Genomic DNA, 20177 nt, shown 5'->3' with positions numbered 1-20177 from the left:
GTGCCCTGCGTCGCTCCCCTGTTTCTCCACCCGCCTCCGTGAGAGGTTCCTCCGGTTGCTAGTGCTGCGGTCGCTGTTACTCGGGACTACACTTCCCAGTAGGCCTTGCGGGGAGAAGGACCGCTTCAGCTCGGAGGAGCCCGTTGGCGGGAAAGGATGGCCGCGGATCCCGCGGAGCTGCAGAGGATGGAAGCCTTTGTCAGGGCTCTTTTCCAGGAAAAGCCCGACCTCAGGTGAGAGTCCGGAGCTGCTGAAGGGGCGCCTGCAAGGATGAACCCGGGGCCGGCGGCCTTTGGCCCTGAAACCTGCTTTTCACGCTCGGAACTAAGGAAGACTGGGGTGCCCCTGAGCATTTGCAGAGTGCGTTTGCCTCGCCGCTGAAATAAACCGCACAGCCGGCCGCTTTCCCGTCGGGTAGGGCGGTGAGGGAAAGGCGCTTCCTCGGGAATTGGTGTGACGCGAGGAAAGACTGAACCGCTGAGCGCACACCTGCTGGCATCATTTGCCATGAAGATCTGGCCTCCCTTGGAGGAGAAGGTCGTGGTCAGTCGCTGGCCGGGAGTGGGTGGGTGGGTGGGGGTCCAGGATATCCCTCTGACCTGGTAAGGACGATGGATCCTGAATCTCTTTTACAAACTTACACCGATTGATACACAGATGCTCTATTAACATTCTTAACAGAAAATATCTTAACAGATGCCAGACCAGTTTTCCAGGGAGGGGTAAGCCCCCTACATGCCAAGCAATTTTATCTATTAGCAGGATTTACAGGTGAACTATTTTGGGGGAGGTATTCTCCCTCATCTCCTTCCTGCTACTGCAGAGAAATAGTTGAGGTCATTTAAGAGACTCAAAATTGCTTCAGAATTGCTCGCTACAGCTTTTCAGAATATGGTTTATATACCTATGTATGTGCATCCACCCTGTATATTTTGAACATTTATTGTTTTGACAATAAATGAGTTGGGGGGGCGGCGGCGAGTACACACATAGGGTGGCACTGTGGTCTAAACCACAGAGCCTTTTGAGCTTGCCAATCAGAAGGTTGATGGTTCGAATCCCTGCGACGGGGTAAGCCCCCTTTGCTGTGTCCCAGCTCCTGCCAACCTAGCAGTTCAAAAGCACACCAGTGCAAGTAGATAAATAGGTACTGCTGCAGCGGGAAGGTAATTGGTGTTTCCTTGCGCTCTGGCTCCTGTCACGGTGTTCTGTGGGCAAACGCTAGGTCCCTCAGCCTGAAAAGCAAGATGAGTGCCGCAATTCAATAGTCGCCTTTGATTGGACTTAACCGTCCAGGGGTCCTTTAGCTTTTACACACATAGGCCAGTTCTCAGGTAACAAGCCCAATGTCTAGGATGAGGGAGCCCACAGGCACCAGCTGTGACCATTTTGCTCAAGTACTTTTAAGTACATGTTGCGTCTGTCTCCCATCGGGAGGTTGTGGACATGTAAAACCCTACATGGCTACATAGTCTGTGCATTGCCTGCTCCCATTTAAGCCTGCCCGTATGTTGTATTTATCAAGCACTTGCTATGTGGCAACACACAAGAGGGTGCCCTCAGGACTGGCAGATCAGTAATGGAATGCCCTCCTTTCTTAGATTTAACAGGTGCTGACACTGTTGGGCTTTTGGTGCCAAATAAAAATGTGTTTATTTGCCCCAGATTTCGGTTAATCCGTTCATTGGTGCTGGAGATGGGCATGCATGTCTTGCTGGTTCCTTGTGACTTGGTGGCTGTTGATATTCTATTACTGTATTGTTTTTATATGCATTGGAACTGGAGATGGAACTGGAAATGAAATTAACAGTGAATGTGTGGCTATTCAACAAAAGCCTCATTCCTCACCATTATTGCTGTTTCTTGCAGCACCCTCACAAATGCTATAATCCGGAAGAAATATCTCCTCCATGTCGGGCGGGAGAGTATGGCTGAAGAGCAAAAGGAGCAACTCAGACAGCTGGTGGAACTAGAGTTGAACCGGATGGAGGTGCGGGCAATGTTAGCGGGTAAAGGGCAGGGCAGCACTTTCTCTGGGGGAGCCAGCTGGAGGAGAGGAAAGGTGTGCTGTGCCACCGGAGGCAGTGAAAGGGGTCCAAATAGTTAAAGCTGGAAACTTTTCATTTTGATGTCATCTACAGGAGGATTCCGTGAATGCTGTAGAGTTCATGGCAAAATTCAAGACTCACATCAACTCCATTATCCAGAAGCGACCTCGCTGCAACTCTGATACCCCTGGCGAGGAGTTAGAAATCCAAGAGCTCAAGAAGCAGCGAACTGGAAGCATACCAGGTACGTGACAAGGTTGCAAAATGCTGTCCTGTATGCAAATGCTCCCTGACATAGTCTTGGTCTCTCGCTTGTGGAAGGGTCTTTCTTAAGGTTGGTTTTCACAATTATTTGTAAATGGCAGGCTGACAGTTTTTTGGGAAAGATGACTTTTCCCACCTGTTTACCATCCTTTCCTTGTGATTTGCAGCTGCGGGGAGTATCTGAGATTCTTGGAGTGTGTGTGTGTGTGTGTGTGTGTGTGAGAGAGAGAGAGAGAGAGAGAGAGTGTCAGTTAGTTCTGTGGTTGTTTAAAGCACTTGCACAGTCCATGAGGAAGTGCTGCTTGTTGCCTGTCCATTATGCACTGCTTTCAGTTTGCTTGGATGACCTTGCTTTTTGGCAGGAAATTGCTGGGACCTTCCTCTGAAGGAAATGCAGTCCAGATAACGGGCTGATAGGTAAAGGTAAAGGTACCCCTGCCTGTACGGGCCAGTCTTGACAGACTCTGGGGTTGTGCGCCCATCTCACTTAAGAGGCCAGGGGCCAGCGCTGTCCGGAGACACTTCCGGGTCACGTGGCCAGCGTGACAAAGCTGCATCTGGCGAGCCAGAGCCGCACACGGAAACGCCGTTTACCTTCCCGCTGGTAAGCGGTCCCTGTTTATCTACTTGCACCTGGAGGTGCTTTCGAACTGCTAGGTTGGCAGGCGCTGGGACCGAGCAGCGGGAGCGCACCCCGCCGCAGGGATTCGAACCGCCGACCTTTCGATCGGCAAGTCCTAGGCGCTGAGGCTTTAACCCACAGCGCCACGGGCTGATAGCAGCACATAATTGAAATCAGCTTCTCTTGTTTTAAAAATCCACTTTGTTTTGTCTTTTATCCCACACTGAGGCCCTTCCATCCATCACTGATGGCTTGCTTAGCTTCAGCCACATTCCTGCATCGTAGAATTGTAGAGTTGGAAGGATTCTGTTAGTTATGTTGAGAATTACCTTAATGGAGATCTGTGTCAGCTGCATTTTTATGTGTAGAGAGAAAGGGCTTTCACAGAAAGCATGTGGTTACCTCCTTTATAGGCTCTCTGCCACTTTCAGAACACATTTTTAAATGTATAAAAGAATGAAAAAGCTATATGCCCAAGGAACACTAGCATGTCTCTTAATTATCAAAATGCAGAGAGTTTTTCATGTAAGGTGGAACGTTCATTCGTGTTTTCTAAACACACATTACCTCCGCCACTGTCAGCTTTCTTCTCCATGGGTAGATCCCTGTCCTGGCTTGAGCCTAAAAACAGGCCTCACGGGGAGGAGGCGGCCATAAGGGAAGCACCACATCTTCTGAGTGTAGATGATGGTGGCCTGAGGTGGTGGAACATCTCTGGAATATTTGCCTGGAACTCACCTTGGCACTACTACGGTGCCGTGTCATACCCACTCTGCATTGGTGCGAAGTCGATTGTTTAGTGGGGCAGCACCTGCACTTTGGAACTCCCTGCCTCTTGAAATCAGGCCAACGTCTTCACTGTATGCTTTTCGGCACCTGCTAAAAATATTCTTTTTTTAGACAAGCTTAACCAGATGCTTGGAAAGCTGAGGTAATTTTGATCTATTTTAGTATTTTAACTCTTGTACGTTTTAAAGTAGGGCTGTGAACCTATTTTATTGTTTTATCTTTTTGTAGACCGCCTTGAGGTTTGTTTGTTTTTTACAATCAAGTAGTGCATAAATTTTATGAAATAAATAAATAATAAATACTGAGTCTCTAAACACTTTTAATAAACACTTATCCTTTTTAAAAAAGTAATGTTACTATTTTTCCTTTATTTATGGTATTTCAGGTTTGTAATTCTTCTCTCGCCAGTAGAAAATAGGACAGTGGGATATTGTTATGCTCCACTTTCTTGAAGGCAGTAAAAACACCATACTTCTCGGAGGCTTCTAAGTTGCCCCTTTGCAAGCAGCAATTCATTTTTTCTGCCCTTGCTTGAAGCAGGCCAGTTTAATCACTGGTGTTCTTTGGGCCTTTAACTGCTGTTTTCTTGTGAGTGCAGTTACTTTGTGTGTGTGTGGTTTGCCCTTTTTTGAGGGGTTTTTTTCCTCAGCAGGTTGTTTTTTGTTTGTTATTAGATGGATTTTTGACCTCTGATCACCGTAACGATTCCTACTTGCTTTCCTCTGTGGCGTTTTCTCTCCTCTGCTGTTTGCTAAATTAATTCTACTGAGTCAGCAAATAAAATTGTGTTTTTTATTCTTTGCTTTTTTAAAAAAAAATTGAACAAATGTTAAAAAGAAACAGGGTGGGAAATAATTTGAATTAAAGTCGGACAAGGGTATATTCCTCATAGTGGGTTGCTATGCATTACGGGGCTATGCTATTATGGAGGGGGCACACGTGACCCTATTGGCTCCACCACCAGCAGTTGCGACAACATTGGGGATGCCTGGTCGCCTGCAGACAGTTGTTAACTTGCCACAGGTGACCAGGCAAATTTCCAGCCAAGTAGACTGATTAGTGCCCCTTCTCAATATCTGTCATGTTGCTCACTTTTTATCTTCCAGAAGTCAGTTCTGATGATAAAGATTCTGGGATTGATTCCAAGAAGATACCTAAGCATGTTGGAGCTGGGAAATCTTCTAGCTGCTCCGATCAACAAGATTCCGGAGCAGAAGGGCAGGCTGGCGGATCTGAGAGTGATGGGCAAAGTGCTAAGAAGAGAAGGAGGGAACGAGCCCAGAGGGGGAAAGGTAGCAAACCAAACAGGGGGCAGCAGAGCAGGAGACAGAGAGAACGATCAGGGAGTGAGTCGAAGGAGACAACAGAAGAGGAACAGAGTGACCCTGAAGAGATCAGAAAACATAGGGCAGCAAAAGGCCAAAAAATCGAATCAGGGAGTGACTCTGAACAAGAGCTGAGCAACTACAAGACCCAGAAAAAGAAAGGGTTTGGCAAAGAACAGAAGCGGACTGAGACACTGGGCAAAGGAAAGAACAGAAATATGGATGAGCAAAGGAGAAAAATGGAAGAAGAGTCAGAAGAGGACATGGCGCTGCCCAAGGCACGAAAAATCTGCAAGGGGGGAAGAATTGATGGAAGTGAGAGTGAAGAGGAGATGAAGGGCAATGGTGGCAAAAAGGCTCAGAACAGGCCAAGACGAAGATGTTTGAAGGCTCAAGAGGAGAGTGAGGGTGAGGATGAATCAGAGAGCGATTCAGAGGATGAGCAGCCCAGCAGGCAAAACAAGATGAGGAGAAATAGTAAACGAAGCAGGGAAAGTGTTAGGGCAGAGGAGCTGGAGAGGGATTCAGACAGTACCGGAGGCAAAAGTTGGACGAAGAAGGAAATGCACAAGGCAGCTAGGAGGGCAAGTGAGAAATGGAGCCCTAACTCAGAGAGCGATTCTGAAGACGGTGGGGAGTTCAAGAGGCAGGCCAGCAAAGGAATGAAAAAGACGCAGAAGAGGAAGGAACTGGAGCAGGGAAATCATAAGCCTCCCAAGCAAAGCACAAGCAGGGAAGAATCAGAAAGCGAGAGAAATGAGCGTAAGAGCTCAGAGCGAAAAAGAAAAGGGACCAAGAAGCCCAGCAGTAGCGAAGATGAATCGTGCAGTGAGGCAGAGGAGATGGAAAGGGGCAAGAGCAAATCCAAGATGTCTGGGAGCAGTGACGAATCAGAGGATGGGTCAGAAGAGCGGGAAAGTGGAAAGTGGAAAAAGAAAAGAGAGCTTAAAAAGAAGGGCAAGAGTGTGTCTGGGAGTGAATATAGCTCAGAGGAAGAGTCGCTGAGAAAGGAAGGAGAGAAGTCCCAGGGAAAGCATACCATCGCTGAAAAAGATCTGGAGACTGATTCAGAGGACAGTGGAAGTGAATTGGTGGGAAGGAAGAAAGGCCTGCAGAAGACTGGGATGCAGAAGCCCCAAAGGAGGGAAGCGAGTTCAAGCTCAGGAGATGAAGATGACCCCCGTTCTTCCAAACGCAAAGGAAAGGTAACGAGATCTTTGCTTGGCAATACCAAACATTAATAGCTCAGTACAATTGCGGGCACAGTTTGTCCTCTCCCTCCCTCCCCCCCAGCATGTTAAGATATTCCCAAGATTGATATTTACTCAAGTCTTTTGTGTTCTGGGTGGCAGTTCCAGCACCATAATGTGCTGGTCACTGTATATTCAGCCTGGCCATGGAGTGTAGTCTGGCACGAGCTTTTGCTCTCAAAAGTAACCTGAATGTCAGGCACGCAGGGAGCACAGGGTTTTGGGATTAATGGCCAGTGGGGGCCCTCAGTCTAAGCAAGCTGCCCACCTTTACTCTTTCCTTTTGCTTCTATATCGAAAATCAAATTTGTGTGTGTATTTTAACTATGCATCCTGCCTTTCAGGATACACATCCTTCCCAGGCATTTCACTTAAGACCATAGGAACAGAGTCTCAGACCATTGGCCCATCTATCTCATTGTTGTCTACATTGACTGGCAGCAGCATCTGTGTGGAGAGGCTGGGGATTGAGCCTGGGAATCTTCTATGCGAAAAGCTACGGGCCTTCCACTAGCATGCGGCACCCAAAAGGGAATGCGGCTGGAAAAGTTTCCCCTCCCTTGCAATAAGGCACAGCATGTTATTTTAAAGGAATGGCTGCCTTTTGAAAATGCAGCGTTTTTATGGACCCCATGTCAGGTTTTGCGATCTCTTCCCCGTTCCCCACCTGCTGCAGGACAAAGAGCATCTCTCCAGGAAGAATGAGGAGCACTCTTCAATCCGACGCCTGAAACGCTACATCCGGGAGTGTGGTGCCCATCGGAATTACAAGAAGCTGCTTAGCGGTTGCCACTCCCGCAAAGCTCAGTTGAAGGTGCTCAAAGAGGAGCTGGAAAACCTCGGCCTGAAGGGTAGGTGCAAGTTGAATGCTTTAGGCAGAAACTGGGAAGGGCAGGGAAAGCCTATTTTCAAGGGAAGGAGAGAGGGAGGGAGAGGCTGGATCCAGGAACTAGGGGTCAGCAGCACTGTGTGTGCTTGCTTCCAAACCCCACGTTCAGACCAAGGAAGTTGTGGGTGCTGCAACCAGCCTGTAGGAGTTACACACACACATCCCATTTTCAAAGTCAATGGCTGATCTTGTGTGATTATGGAAAGAGCTATTGGGAGTCTCGTGACCACACACACCGCCTTCACTACTGTAATTCCAATTGGGGGTCCTCTGGTTCAGAAATTTAAGCAAGTGTCTCCAGAGACTATCTTTTACAGCCTCAAAAGCCAGATTCTTTGCATGATCCAGAAATCTGTCAGATGAAGCTGTCTTTTAATGTGTTGGACAACTGTTCTTTCAGGCTCAGCATTGGCTGCCAGTGACTCTCCCATACTTTAGGCAGGGGACTTTTCCAGCCCTAACTGGCGATGCCAAGGGTTGAAGCGTGGACCTTCTGCATGCAGAGCATATGTTCTGTCACTGCGCTAAAGCCCTTCTCTAGTTTCTCCCACACATCAAGGTTTTTTTGGTTTGTGAGACTTGAAGAGAACTTGCTTTCCTCACTGCTGCATCCCCACGTGAATGAAAAGCTGCCCCTGTTTGAATTTGTACCCATCAGGCTCTTTTAAAGGCACCGTACCTCAGGGAACGGTGTTTCCGTGTGCTGCGCTGGTGCTGGCTCGCCAGAGCAGCTTCGTCACGCTGGCCACGTGATCCAGAAGTGTCTCCGGACAGCGCAGGCTCCCGGCCTCTTGAGTGAGATGAGCACACAACCCTAGAGTCGGACACGACTGGCCTGTACGGGCAGGGGTACCTTTACCTTTACCTTTTACCTCAGGGAAAGGGACACGGGTGGCGCTGTGGGTTAAACCACAGAGCCTAGGACTTGCTGATCAGAAGGTCAGCGGTTCGAATCCCTGTGACAGGGTGAGCTCCCTTTGCTCGGTCCCTGCTCCTGCCAACCTAGCAGTTTGAAAGCACATCAAAGTGCAAGTAGATAAATAGGTACTGCTCCAGCGAGAAGGTAAACGGCGTTTCCGTGTGCTGCTCTGGTTCACCAGAAGCAGCTTAGTCATGCTGGCCACATGACCCGGAAGCTGTACGCCGGCTCCCTTGGCCAATAAAGCGAGATGAGCGCCGCAACCCCAGAGCTGGTCACGACTGGACCTAAGGGTTAGGGGTTCCTTTACCTTTACATTTACCTCAGAGAAACTACAGCAACATCTTTTTCAGAGTGTGGCTATTTTTCAGTCTTATCCTTCTGAGCACAGGGGGACACTTGCCCACGTGTCTCACTTCTTGGCCTGTGTTTTCCCTCCCCTTTTCTCAGGGGCACCATCTCTGGCCAAGTGCAAGGCCTTGAAGAAGAAGCGGGAAGTGGCCGCCGAAATTGCTTCGCTCGATCTCTGCAACATCATTGCCACACAAGGTAAAGGTGGGAGGAGCCAAAGAGAAGGGGCATGGCTAGTGGTAGATAGGAAGAAACCTGGAAACTTCAACTTCCTGATTTCTGCCTTTGTTTTGCATGTGTATTTGAGCCTACCTGCCCCACACAGGGTGATAACCGGTTATGTCACACTGAGAGCAGGCCCACTGATATCAGTGGATTTAAGATACTAAAGCCCATTTGATTTCAGCGCTCCCACTGTGCGATTAACATTTAATATCGCGCATCGTCTGGTGGGAAAACTGGAAATCAGACGTGGGGCTTGTGATATGCTTCTTCCCAATCTTGGATATTCTACTTTTCTAACTGATTGTCATTTACTTCCAGTCTTGTTTTTGCGTCTTATTTCTGACCAAAGGATGCATGTCAACCGTTCCTTTTGATGACCAAGTAAATACTACAGATATTCCAGTTTCTTTTTTCTTTTTTCTTTTTTGCATGCATGCATGCAGGGGCGGAGAGGAAAAAGGGCACGGGTGTAAGAAAAAAGATGGTAGACTTCTAGGGGTGTCGTTTAGATAAGAGAGGAGAAGCCAAGAGGGGTTTTTGCTTGAAGGCATGTGCTTCACATCTTGTAGCTGTGAGCACAGAGCAAAGTGGGCTTGGTCCATGGAGCCCTACAAGTGTCCTTAGAGCTGTTGCCTCTTCATGCGAAACTCTTTTCTGTCTCTCTCCACCCTTTTATTCACACAGGCCGCCCAAGGCGTCAGAACGTCTGGAGTCTCTACAGCAAGCCTAAGCAGCACAGCTCCCCAGAAGATTCACCCGTCCACAGTCCGATTAAGGACTGGTCCCACCTTAAAGGTGTCATCAGTTCAGATGGAGAAAGCAATTGACTCCAGGGTTGGAGGGAACCGTAGGCATTCATGGGTTGCTTGTTGCCCTAATTTTGAGGGAAAACGCAAGTTGGTCTGACCCTGACAACCAAGAGAGGGCTTCGTGATGTTTTTGGCCCATTTTACCCCACTTGACATGCATGACAAAACAAAGATAATGTTAATATTTTTGTTGCTGTTTCCCCATCACCAGCATGAAAGGCGGGACACAAATGTCTCTCCTGAGGGCAAAGGTTCATCCCTTCCCAAAAATATTTGTACTCCTAAGGGAGATGGGCAGAAAGAGAGCACCAGTTCCTTCAAATAGCTGTATTATAGTTGAGGTATGGCCACCTTCCCCTATGACCCTTCTTTCCAAGAGTAAACAAGAATCCTAAACAAGAACACATGCAAGAGTATGTTGCAAAGGAGGGATGTGGGGCTTCATTTCCTATATGGTCTGCTACCTTGCCTCTTTTCATATTTTGTGGCATTTCTCTTCCCTCTGGGCGCCTCCTAAATGAGAACGAAATTGATTCACTTGGTTGGAGGACAGATGTGCCTTTGCAATGTGGACCACATTTAATTATGGATGGTGTTCTGGAGATTTTACAGCTAAAATGTTTTATATTTGTTAATAAATGTTGGACTTTCTAAGTGAGACTCTGTACACCCTCCCAACTGCTCTTTTCATGAACGTATATGCTAAGTAATTCACCATAATCCAACAACTGGTGCAGAGGCTGGATCCGTCAAAGCGTCTAAATTATTGCAGCTTTTCCTAAAAGGGCAAACTTCTAGATCTCGTAGAACCAGAGGCTCTGGCACAGGGGTCAGCAACGTTTTTCAGCCGTTGACTGGTCCACTGTCCCTCAGACCATGTGGTGGGCCAGACTATACTTGGCGGGGTGGGGGGGATGAACGAATTCCTATGCCCCACAAATAACCCAGAGATGTGTTTTAAATAAAAGTACAGTGGTATCTCAGGTTACATACGCTTCAGGTTGCAGACACTTCAGGTTACAGACTCCGCTAACCCAGAATAAGTGCTTCAGGTTAAGAACTTTGCTTCAGGATGAGAACAGAAATTGTGCTCCAGCGGCGCGGCAGCAGCAGGAGGCCCCATTAGCTAAAGTGGTGCTTCAGGTTAAGAACAGTTTCAGGTTAAGTACGGACCTCCAGAACGAATTAAGTACTTAACCCAAGATACCACTGTACACGTTCTACTCATGTAAAAACACCAGGCAGGCCCCACAAATAACCCAGAGATGCATTTTAAATAAAAGGACACATTCTACTCATGTAGATTGAGAAGGCGATTGGGCCGCATTCAGCCCACGGGCCTTAGGTTGCCTACCCCTGCTCTAGCATATTGGGAATGGAGCTTCTGTGGTTGCGTAGCTCTTCCCCCTGTGACATGATCCCACACTGCTGGGGAGTGCGGGTGCTGTGGGCTGCAGTGACTTCACCCATTTGGCTACAGACTTGGCTTATTCACACTGATACACCTCTACAGTCTAGGAATCCGCCACAGGGAAGTTTCTCCAGATCCTTTAACGTTGCCTCACTTGCCCAGACTTCTCATCCCGTCATGGCAACATGCTTTGAATGCATACAAAAAATGGCAGTGGAGAGTTTGTTGCAATAGCTACAAAAACTTAAAAAATAGCAAGGTCCTAATAAAGTATATGGGTGTGGCATGTGCTGATGAAATACTCTGCAAGATTGGGGTTTCCTGGGACAGCATCTTTTGGTGCCTTACACAAAGTGAGATCGTTCATCATTCAGTCCAGTTTGGATTATTTTGAAAGGAAGCCAACCAAGATCCCCTCTCTGTTTCCTTGTCTGTGCCTCCTAGGAACCAGCGTTATAGCAGGGCAGAAAGTTGGTGCATTTGGCCCAGAGTTGTGCACTGGCTCTTCTGGGTCTTAGGGAGGATTCTTTCCCATCACCAGATTCTTTTAACTAGCCAAGGATTAAAACTAGGCTCTTATGCATACGAAACATATGCTCTATCATAGAGCTGTGTGATCCCTCTCCCTCACATGAATGCCAAAACAAAACAAAACACCATTTTATGAAACTCTAAAACCAATAGGCAATAACACTGCAGGGAGCGGCTCATTTACATTTTTATATTTATTAAGATCTTTTGTCATTGAACTGAAGCAATAAGAAACCCTAACTTTAATTAATATAGATTTCTTTTTCTTTTAATCCTCTAGTATTTACAAAGTATACAGAACTGCAGAGGTTTTATGTACATATTCACCACTTGAAAGGAAGACCAGCTTATGCTCCATCCTCTGTAACAATTTCCTCCTCAGACAGCAGTAGTTCTGTTTCTGAGCCCAATTCAGAGATCGGAGGACAATATACGCTAGATGTCTCTACATTGACCAGTCCTGTGTTCAGTCTTAGAAGATAGGACTCTTTCTTTTGTGTAAATTCACCTATTAAGATGCCAGGCCTTTGGGGAGATTTAAATGCTCTTCTCTAACTTGGGGGTTCAGTGACTAATTTTGAAGCAGGAATATGTAGTTGTATGGGTAAAAAGTTATCTTTCCAGAGTCACTTTCAGCTCAAAATCCTTCCTCTTTCATGCAAGACTATCCTTAAATAGCCCAAACCTTTGGGCTTTGACACCTGTACTTGAAAACATACAGAGTGAGGGGTGTTTGAGTTTTGCTCAAAAGCAACATAGTTTTCCCTCAGTCTTTTCGATAGATGAATGTTCAGCTGCTAAGAGGTTTGACATAAGGAACCACTGTACTAGCGTTAGTCTACAAAAGAAAACCTAATATGGCGTGTATATGTTTAGAATTCCTTAACCAAAAGAATTACACTCCTACATTTTCATTGTCTATAATAGATAACAATGTTGACACAAATGAATACATTGTCCACTTCAAATTATTCCTGATGAGTATGGTATGTGTGGGGCAGTCGTCCACCTTCAAATATGAGAGAGGGTCTGAGTTGCCAGTTGCTTATCTATGCTTCAAGACATTTCGAATGTAGTAGAAATTTTGCAGTGAGAAAAGAGGAATTCAAAACCCTCCCACACACACACTTTATAAATTAGCCTTGAAATATTCAGCCAGTAAGCCATCCTTTTCTCAGATACCACACAGGCCTACTTTAGCTATGAGCTTCTAGAACTTTCTAGCAAGGCTTGACTGATAGGCAAGGTTCTGGGGGGAAATCGCTCTGAAAAGTCAGTGCAGGCTAAAACTTCCAAAAGTGAGGGTGAAATAAGTTCCTTGTTCTGGAGAGAAAAGCACTGCTGTGGAAGTCCTAGTTAACCACACCTTTTACAATACTATAATAAAAACCAGTACTAATAGAAACGAAACAACAACCAAGGGGTTGCTGAGTGTTAAGCCCATCCATCCAACAGGGCAATAACTTTGCTAGGGAAACTTCTTTAAAAGGGTCTCTCTATCTGGAACATCCTTATTTAAAATGACCAAATTTGTGCTTTCCAATAATTTCTTTAAAGCACTTGGAAACCTGTACCTCCAAAGTTAATTTATATGGCAGAACACCCTATGTAACTTCTAAAACGTATTCCATTTGGAATATTTTACTCCCTACTACCTCACAGCTCTTTATTGTAGTCTGGATAACTCTAGGCCTTGAACATCCCAAGCTGTTCCCTTGACTTTCAAATATTCAAATTAATTTGAAATAAAACGGCTAAATTTTAACTGAACACACACTTGACTCTGGATTCACCTCCACCTTTCACTCTCTGGTATAGTCAGAAAATCTTCAAGTAGAACCCAGTTCCTCTTCACTAGCATACTTAACTGCAGATCCATCTCCTCAGATGTTAAATTTACCCCCCTAACTATTGTTATCCTATCATTTTGTCCTCTCTGTGGCATTAAAAGCTTTTAAAAACACATGCACACATTCTACTGAGAGGGGGTTTTTGTCCAGAAAACGTTGCTCTCAACTTGTGATTAGAAAATGGTTTGCCCTTTCCTACACAATGCCAGAGCCCCACCATATTGTTCATTATTCCTGAGGAAGCGAGGTAACAGGCTTTTAATGCTGAACAGTAATACCCCAGTGTCAGAAATAGATATAGTTTTTTACTTTCTCCCCTCCCCACTGGACAATTTACCTTTCTTTGTGCTTTTTGCCCTCCACAGTTAGCCCTGTACTGAGGTAATATGAGCATTAATCCTCTGTTCCCCACACGAGTGGATTTTCCTGGGTTGGAACAGTATTATAGTGAAACAGCAGTATTCATTATACCCATGGGCTGCTGGGCTGTAGCCTGCACAGTGAAAATTATTGTACTGAAGACTCCTTCTGCTTTCTGGAGCTGAAACGTACCATCTGCCCTTGGAAGTTTGATCATCTTCAGCTTCTTCACTTCTGCCTTCTATTGGCAAAGCAGTCCTTAAACAATGTGTGCCTTGGGAGCAATGTTAACATTAACGCCTGTCATCACTGCTAAGATTTCACTCTCGGGGGGGGGGGGAGTTTACTGTGTTTGTTAAAACCAAAGTAAACCCAGGCCCTACTGCCGGGAAGTAATTCTGAAGCTGTCTTCAATAAATTATTTTTCTCCCTTTCCTCCTCACAAAGGGAGGGTCAATTTATTCAGATCTCGAAGCTCTGCTTTAGATAAATATATTTACTGCCTATATTCTGCTATTAACCATCTTCTCTTAATACAAGCAAAACTATATAAGTTCTTAGTAACATTTGACATGGCGGAACCAGTCAATCACACTGAAATGGCCAAGCAACTCAAGGTCTTTTTCATGATCTAATCATATTGCAAGGTCTCCCAAAAAAAGACTATTGTAACAGCATTTTCTTACCAAAGTCCACCATGCCGGAAGATCTTAGGAGTGGTCCGAACATGGTGGAATGTTTTGATCCTAAATTCAAGCAGCCCGCGTCACCCAACCACATTCCCAAAGTTGCCCAGCGTCTATCTTAAGTTCCACAGGGGGACCAGCCCCCGGGTCTCTTTCTCGTAGATATCTGGGACCAAGCCAATGGGTGAGGGCACCATCTTGACGGTGTTCTTGCCAAACAGCTTGCGTTCGTACTCAATGAGTTGTCTCCAGAAGCCGACATTGGGCCTTACAACGGGTCGCCTGCTCTTCACCCACTCGTGGGCATCCAAGAGACTCAACCGGTGGTATTTCATCAAGTAGGCGATGCAGAGGGAGGCAGATCTACTGACCCCTGCCACGCAATGGACAAGGGTTCTTCCGTTCTTCTTCCCCGTCTGGTGTATCCTGTCAGCCACAGAGTCAAAGTACAAGGACAGTGGAGCGTGAGGGAGGTCAGGGACAGGTACCTTGACGTAGTCAATATCTGGCCAGTTGGCGTTGGGGATTTCCATGGTGGCGTTCACGACGCAAGTCACTGCCCTGGAGTAGACCATGTGCCTGTTGGACGCAGCATTGCCGGAGGAGAGGTAGAGGCAAGGGGAGATCTGAGCGATGCCTCCTAAGACGGACAGAGTGTTCCCAGCAGCAGGGGCAGGCTTGGCCACGGAAGGAGGCGGAGAACGGCGGAAGAAGCCGTGGTTCCGGAAATTCATGGCGGATGGTTCAGCGTACATAACAGCTAGGGGGGAAGAAAGAGGTGATAAACTTCAAAGGACTGGTGCACTTAAACAAACAAACAAGTTAAAAGATGCATGGTTCCATTCTTTCACTGAGCAGCTGCTATTGAGTCTGGCACACTCCCAGAGAGCAAAAGTCCCCATGCCCTGATTCTGCCTCCTCCTTTTCTGCCATCCCCCCTATTCTAACAAATATAGGAACAAGCATGGGATTTGGGGAGGCATGGGGTGAGGCAGAGGTGGGAAATGAACTTGCAATTTTTTTAAGCAGGTGGAAGAGATGGATAGGTTATTTGTGGTACTGAAACAGGAGAGAAAGGTAGGTGGATGAGCAGACAGAGCAAAGTGAGGTGATAAGGGGAGCAAAGGGAGTGAACGGGATGCAAAGATGGGATGTGGAGGGAGAGAGATCAAAGAGTTCTGCTTCCAGTGCTCGCTTCGGCAGCACATATACTAAAAAGAGTTCTGCTTCCGTGCAAAGCCAAACGTCTCCCAATAGCCTACCTACCTCGATCATTCCGTAGTAGCTGCTGTTCTCATCTCAGGGTTAGGTTGTGGGGAGGGAGAAAGGGAAGGAGCTAGAAACTGTGATGCTGCAGGAATGATGCGATGATGGTGGGAAAATGGAGGAATAGGGAGTAGGAGTGGACAGCTTCTTAAAGGGCCAGCGGACTCTTTACCAGCCCATCCCCATTCGACCCACCCTGCCTAACCCATGCCCATTCCTAATTGGCTATCTGCACCCCACCCTCTTTGCCATCACAGCCATGGGCTCAAAGCGTGACTCATACTCAATGATTATTGGTGCAAAGGGGGGGGTGACAGTTTTGCATCAGAGGTCCCCTCCTCCTGTATAGGAGATGGGGCATGTTTGTAATAATCCCCCATAGCTTTTGCTTCTTCCCCCAAATGTTCATCCTCTGTTCAACAATCTGGCCCCATCTCACCTCCACAGTAACTACCACCAAGATCCAACTGAAAGACCACTCCCTCACTATTTTTTTTTAAATAGCAGGGCATTGTGGTCCTAACTAGATATTTCTGGTTTGTCCTGAAATTTGAGATGTCTGGGCAACATATATTTGACATCACGGGGTCTACTAGGCTGTGAGTATACAAAATGCTTCATTGATGCATTCTGCAAGGATTGTAGTGGGTCCATTTGGAACGCTACATCCTGGAGAATAATGCTGGGTCTTGCTGGGGAATTCAAAAATATACTAATTTTCCTATTATAGGGCTCAACACATAGTTCAGATATGCCACCAAGCACAATTATAACTTGTCACTCCAATTTACTTTAACTTACACAGAGAGGTTCTCGTTCTATTTCACTTCCTAACTTAAGTAGAGTTCATTCAACCATTCTTGTGGGGTGCTTTCAGATGCCACTACCCTTGAAAACTAGATGAGGATATGGGTCCAGGGAGGGCATATACTCAAGATCTTTTAACACAGATCAGTTGGAACTCGTGCTTTAAACTGATCTTCAATGATCAAAATCAAGAGAAATCCTGGATTTTGAAAGGCTACCCCCTCCCCCCCCATGCTTCCATCTTCTTAGGTAGCAGGTTGTGTATTTGTGTGTTAATGCTGAGGGGAAAAGGTAAGGAGGTCTTTTGAATTAACAAGCAGAATGTGTTCTATGCCTGCTTCCTCTTCACTCAAGTTGTGAGTTCTCCCGCAACCAGCTTTGCTCCCTGTTTAGATGTAACACGAGTCCAGTCCGAACAGCTCTTGAGGGATCCTCACTTTGGATGACAGTCTCCATCTATTTTATCTCTTCATCCTATGAGGTCCACTCACCTAAAAATCTCTCATTCTCAACCTCCTTTGTTTTTAGACATGACTATGATATTGAATCACATTCCTTCAAACCTCAAAATGCCTAAACCTCTAGCCCCCTCTCCCTATTGCCTGCCACCAATAAACCCACGCCCCTGGGCCCTTAACCTCTGGCTCTGCAACCCATAAAATGCACAGTTTCCATGTGTGTATCTAATCCCTTAGCCTAGTGTTTTAACTCTTTTAGCTAACACAGGCAGACATGAATGGCTTTACCACTAGCAAACCCCAGTATTGTTTAATACCTAAACTGATTAAGAGTTCTGGGAAATGTGAATGCTAGCACCAATAAAGGTACCTAATATTGATTTTGGAATTAAGCGTTGCAGCATCTAACACTGATTATGTCAATACCACTCCCTCCAAATGTTCGTCCTCAGTCCAGCCTATCCTTCAGAATCATACTGGAGAGCACAGCACAGCCGCCCTGTGCTTGTGTGTGTGGAGTCATGCCTCTCAATAAGGGTGTGGTAGTTATTGTGGGTCGACTCGCTTTAAATCTTACATTTATCTTGCTCCCATGTCACCACCAAAGCTGATCCCATGTGCTCCTCCTCTCAGTACCCCAAATTTTTTGCCTCAAACTCCCCAACCGCTCCCACTATTCAAATAAACACACATCTAAGAACATCCCCAGCTGCCATTCGACCCTTCCCTCCCCACCCACTCAACTCCAGAAATCATGACCCTTCTGCACAAATAGCAACACCAAAATCAGTTGCCCCCTCTACTCCAAACAACCCCAAACTTTGAAAAAGGAAATGTATGTTTTTTTAATTACCAGGCAGTGCTGTCTTTCAATGGAAGCTCTGAGAACAGCTCTCAAAAACTCTCCCCACGAAAGAAACCCTCTCTGGCCCACCTAAATGGTTTTGAGGAAGGAGGCTAACGGGCGAGAAGACGTCTGAATGTCTCTGTTTCCGATCGATCTCGTAATCCCCTTCTTCTCTGCTTCCAAACAGATCTCCCTTTACAGGTGTATCTATAATCTATTTTAATAAATACTATATATCTCTATATAGATTTTTCTCCCCTGGCCTTGCTTCTTCTCTCCCAGCGCCTCTTTCCTTCTGGGTGGGGATCAGGAGTTTCCTTCCCTGGCTCCCCCCCAGCATTGCCTATATACCACCCTTGCCAGCCCCCTCCCCTCCTGGACCACTCAAGCGTTGGAGGTAACAAAAGGTTGCCATGGCGACGGGATGAGGGGGAGGATGCTGTCGTCAGAGCCAGTGACACAAGCCGGGGCTCGCGAAGGGGGAGGAGAGGAGGAGGAGGAGGAGGGACTGAAAACCCACGGATTTTCCCTTCCCGCCTCCGCTTCCGGGGTAGATTCTCCTCCCTCCGCTGCAAACTGTGGAGGTTAAACCCCCTCCTCCAGCTGCCTTGGAGACTTCAGTGTTACAAAATTAACCTCAAGATTAGGCAAGGTTACTGATAAGGGGGAGCCTTATCACGAAGTCCAAAAAGGCTCCATTCCAGGAAATAAGAGGAGGGCAACATTATCTCCCCCACTATTTTCTGTGCGTGGAAAAATATTCAAGCAGCAGGATGGGACACTGTCCTCTCTCTAATCACGGGCTGCGGCATTCACACGTACACATAAAAGTACCAATTGGGAACTCGTCTTCGGGTCACCGTTTTTGGGAAAGCTCACGCCACTGCGGAGAGCCTCCCTCCACCACCACCCCAGTTCTGTGCGTCACAATCAGCCCATCATCCTCGCCCCACTCTCAGCTTCCACGTTCCTGTGAGCGAGGAAGGTGCGGGGAACACGCGTGAGTCACAGCGAAAGTGCCAACCGAGGTTCCCGTCCCTGGAGGAGAAGCGATTGCAAAGCTGTTGGGAGAAAGGGAGGGCGCGGGCTCCAGAGGTGGGATAAGAAAGGCCCAGGGGTGGCGGCGGCGGGGGGGAGGTGTTGTCGGGAAGGCTACAAGTTAGGATCGAGCGGCATCCTGTGCCAGGACACGGCAATAAATTAACTCCGTGGATGTGGGACACTGAGGACAGGTATGGAAAGGTGCTGCCGCCTTAAAATTAATATCCTCCCGCCCCAGGGATTTATTTTCCTTGAAGGAAAAAGGAGGCCTTTAAAGCTCCGTGTTCAGGGGCAGTGTATCTGCAAATTGCAGCCCTTGGAAGCGTGCAACAGCAATCGAGGGCGTTTGCCTTCGTACCTTGGTCGTGGGCTTCCGGGAGACATCTGGCCCGTCGCTGTAGGAGACGGGACGCAAAACCAGAAGGACTTTGCTCTGACCCAGCAGGGCCGTTTTTAATGTTCAGCTGCGTTTCTCTTTTTAAGCCACGCCTCCTCCAGGCACACTTTGTCACGGGAAGAAGCCAATCTGTCCCTGCTTAACAATGTGCAAGAGGCTTGGTTCCATTGCCCTAGAAGCTGGTGCGTTGCAGGCAGGTTCGCGTTCGATGCTGAGTAAGGATTTCTTGCCTTTATTTAATACATTTATAAACCGCCTTTCCAGGGGAAACGCTTCAGGAAACAATGTGCAAATACAAAATTGCCCCATCGTCAAGCAGTGCAAAACATATTTAAAACATCTGAGAGCCACAATGATCTTAAAAGATCAATAGGGATCCGCCTGAAGTTCTGTTACGTGCTCAAACATCACGGATAGTAATCCTAAAGTTTGCATCGCCCGCTTTAGTGAACACAAGGGAATACAATACAGTACTGTATACCCAAACGGAGTCAAAAATCATGTCCTTGTATCTAGCTTATTACGGTAAGCGTGACTCAGCGTATCGCTTTGTTCGTCTCACCTCCTATGCGGAAATCGTCAAAGCGTTACCGTATTTAGCGGGTTAAAGCCCGCCTCGCCTCAAAATAATAGTGCGCATTACCGTAACTACTGAGTTGTGTGCCACTTTGTAAATAACGCATAAGATGCTGCCATAGTAAAGGATTGGAAACATTGCAGGATGCAATGGAGTAAACAGATTCCCTGGAGATATGAAAACAGTACCACAACTGCGGCATATATAGCTCCATGTGATAAAGGATATACAGTAAGTGCTTAAGAGAGGAATAAAATATGTATCTAGGACATCAACATTCTAAGGCTGGGGGTTTTTATGGCTGTATTCTGTGACATGTCATTGACACATTATTAGTGCATTAGTTAAAGTAACTGCCTGATAGTCATTGGTTGTGGATTTTATACTGGACTGTCCATACATCACCAACTTTATTAGCTGTTCTGTGATGCTTCCTCAGTGTTACTGCATCGTTG

General features: G+C 46.7%; 2 protein-coding genes and 1 long non-coding RNA gene across 8 annotated transcripts; 2 read left to right on the top strand and 1 right to left on the bottom strand.

The window, feature by feature from the left end:
* Nucleotides 1-25: 25 nt before the first annotated feature.
* On the top strand, nucleotides 26-10151 carry HIRIP3 (HIRA interacting protein 3). 2 transcript variants are annotated; one of them, XM_079951361.1, is made up of 7 exons: nucleotides 26-233; nucleotides 1870-1990; nucleotides 2142-2292; nucleotides 4830-6253; nucleotides 6975-7149; nucleotides 8557-8655; nucleotides 9367-10151. In XM_079951361.1, the coding sequence occupies exons 1-7, from the start codon at nucleotides 157-159 to the stop codon at nucleotides 9507-9509; spliced, it is 2190 nt and encodes a 729-aa protein (XP_079807487.1). In that variant the 5' UTR covers nucleotides 26-156; the 3' UTR covers nucleotides 9510-10151. The 2 variants fall into 2 exon arrangements, with proteins under 2 accessions (XP_079807487.1, XP_079807486.1); XM_079951360.1 differs by lacking the exon at nucleotides 1870-1990 and having other exon boundaries at nucleotides 54-239; nucleotides 2145-2292.
* Nucleotides 10152-11609: 1458 nt separating this feature from the next.
* Nucleotides 11610-19433, bottom strand: LOC307201720 (dual specificity protein phosphatase 14-like). Of its 5 annotated transcripts, none has more exons than XM_079951050.1 (2): nucleotides 19107-19433; nucleotides 11610-15089 (listed from the first exon to the last, which is right to left on the bottom strand). In XM_079951050.1, the coding sequence occupies exon 2, from the start codon at nucleotides 15082-15084 to the stop codon at nucleotides 14443-14445; it is 642 nt and encodes a 213-aa protein (XP_079807176.1). In that variant the 5' UTR covers nucleotides 15085-15089; nucleotides 19107-19433; the 3' UTR covers nucleotides 11610-14442. The 5 variants fall into 5 exon arrangements, with proteins under 5 accessions (XP_079807176.1, XP_079807174.1, XP_079807178.1 ...); XM_079951048.1 differs by lacking the exon at nucleotides 19107-19433 and adding an exon at nucleotides 18530-18710; XM_079951052.1 differs by lacking the exon at nucleotides 19107-19433 and adding an exon at nucleotides 17795-18091.
* Nucleotides 15202-16084, top strand: LOC307201721. Its single transcript, XR_013832747.1, has 2 exons — nucleotides 15202-15504; nucleotides 15549-16084. It is a non-coding gene; the product is annotated as an uncharacterized lncRNA (long non-coding RNA).
* Nucleotides 19434-20177: the final 744 nt, after the last annotated feature.

This window comes from Podarcis cretensis (assembly GCF_951804945.1).
Source record: "Podarcis cretensis genome assembly, chromosome: 13".
Classification (NCBI taxonomy): Eukaryota; Metazoa; Chordata; class Lepidosauria; order Squamata; family Lacertidae; genus Podarcis; species Podarcis cretensis.
Note: the sequence above shows the minus strand (reverse complement) of the source record. Positions and strands in the feature narration are given on the sequence as shown.

Bases quoted from the DNA above. Each gene is read 5' to 3' on its own strand.
- HIRIP3 (XM_079951361.1), top strand. From the start codon at position 157: ATGGCCGCGGATCCCGCGGAGCTGCAGAGGATGGAAGCCTTTGTCAGG. The intron at 6,254-6,974 runs GTAACGAGATCT...CACCTGCTGCAG, and splicing joins CTTCCAAACGCAAAGGAAAG to GACAAAGAGCATCTCTCCAG. The intron at 7,150-8,556 runs GTAGGTGCAAGT...CCCTTTTCTCAG, and splicing joins GGAAAACCTCGGCCTGAAGG to GGGCACCATCTCTGGCCAAG.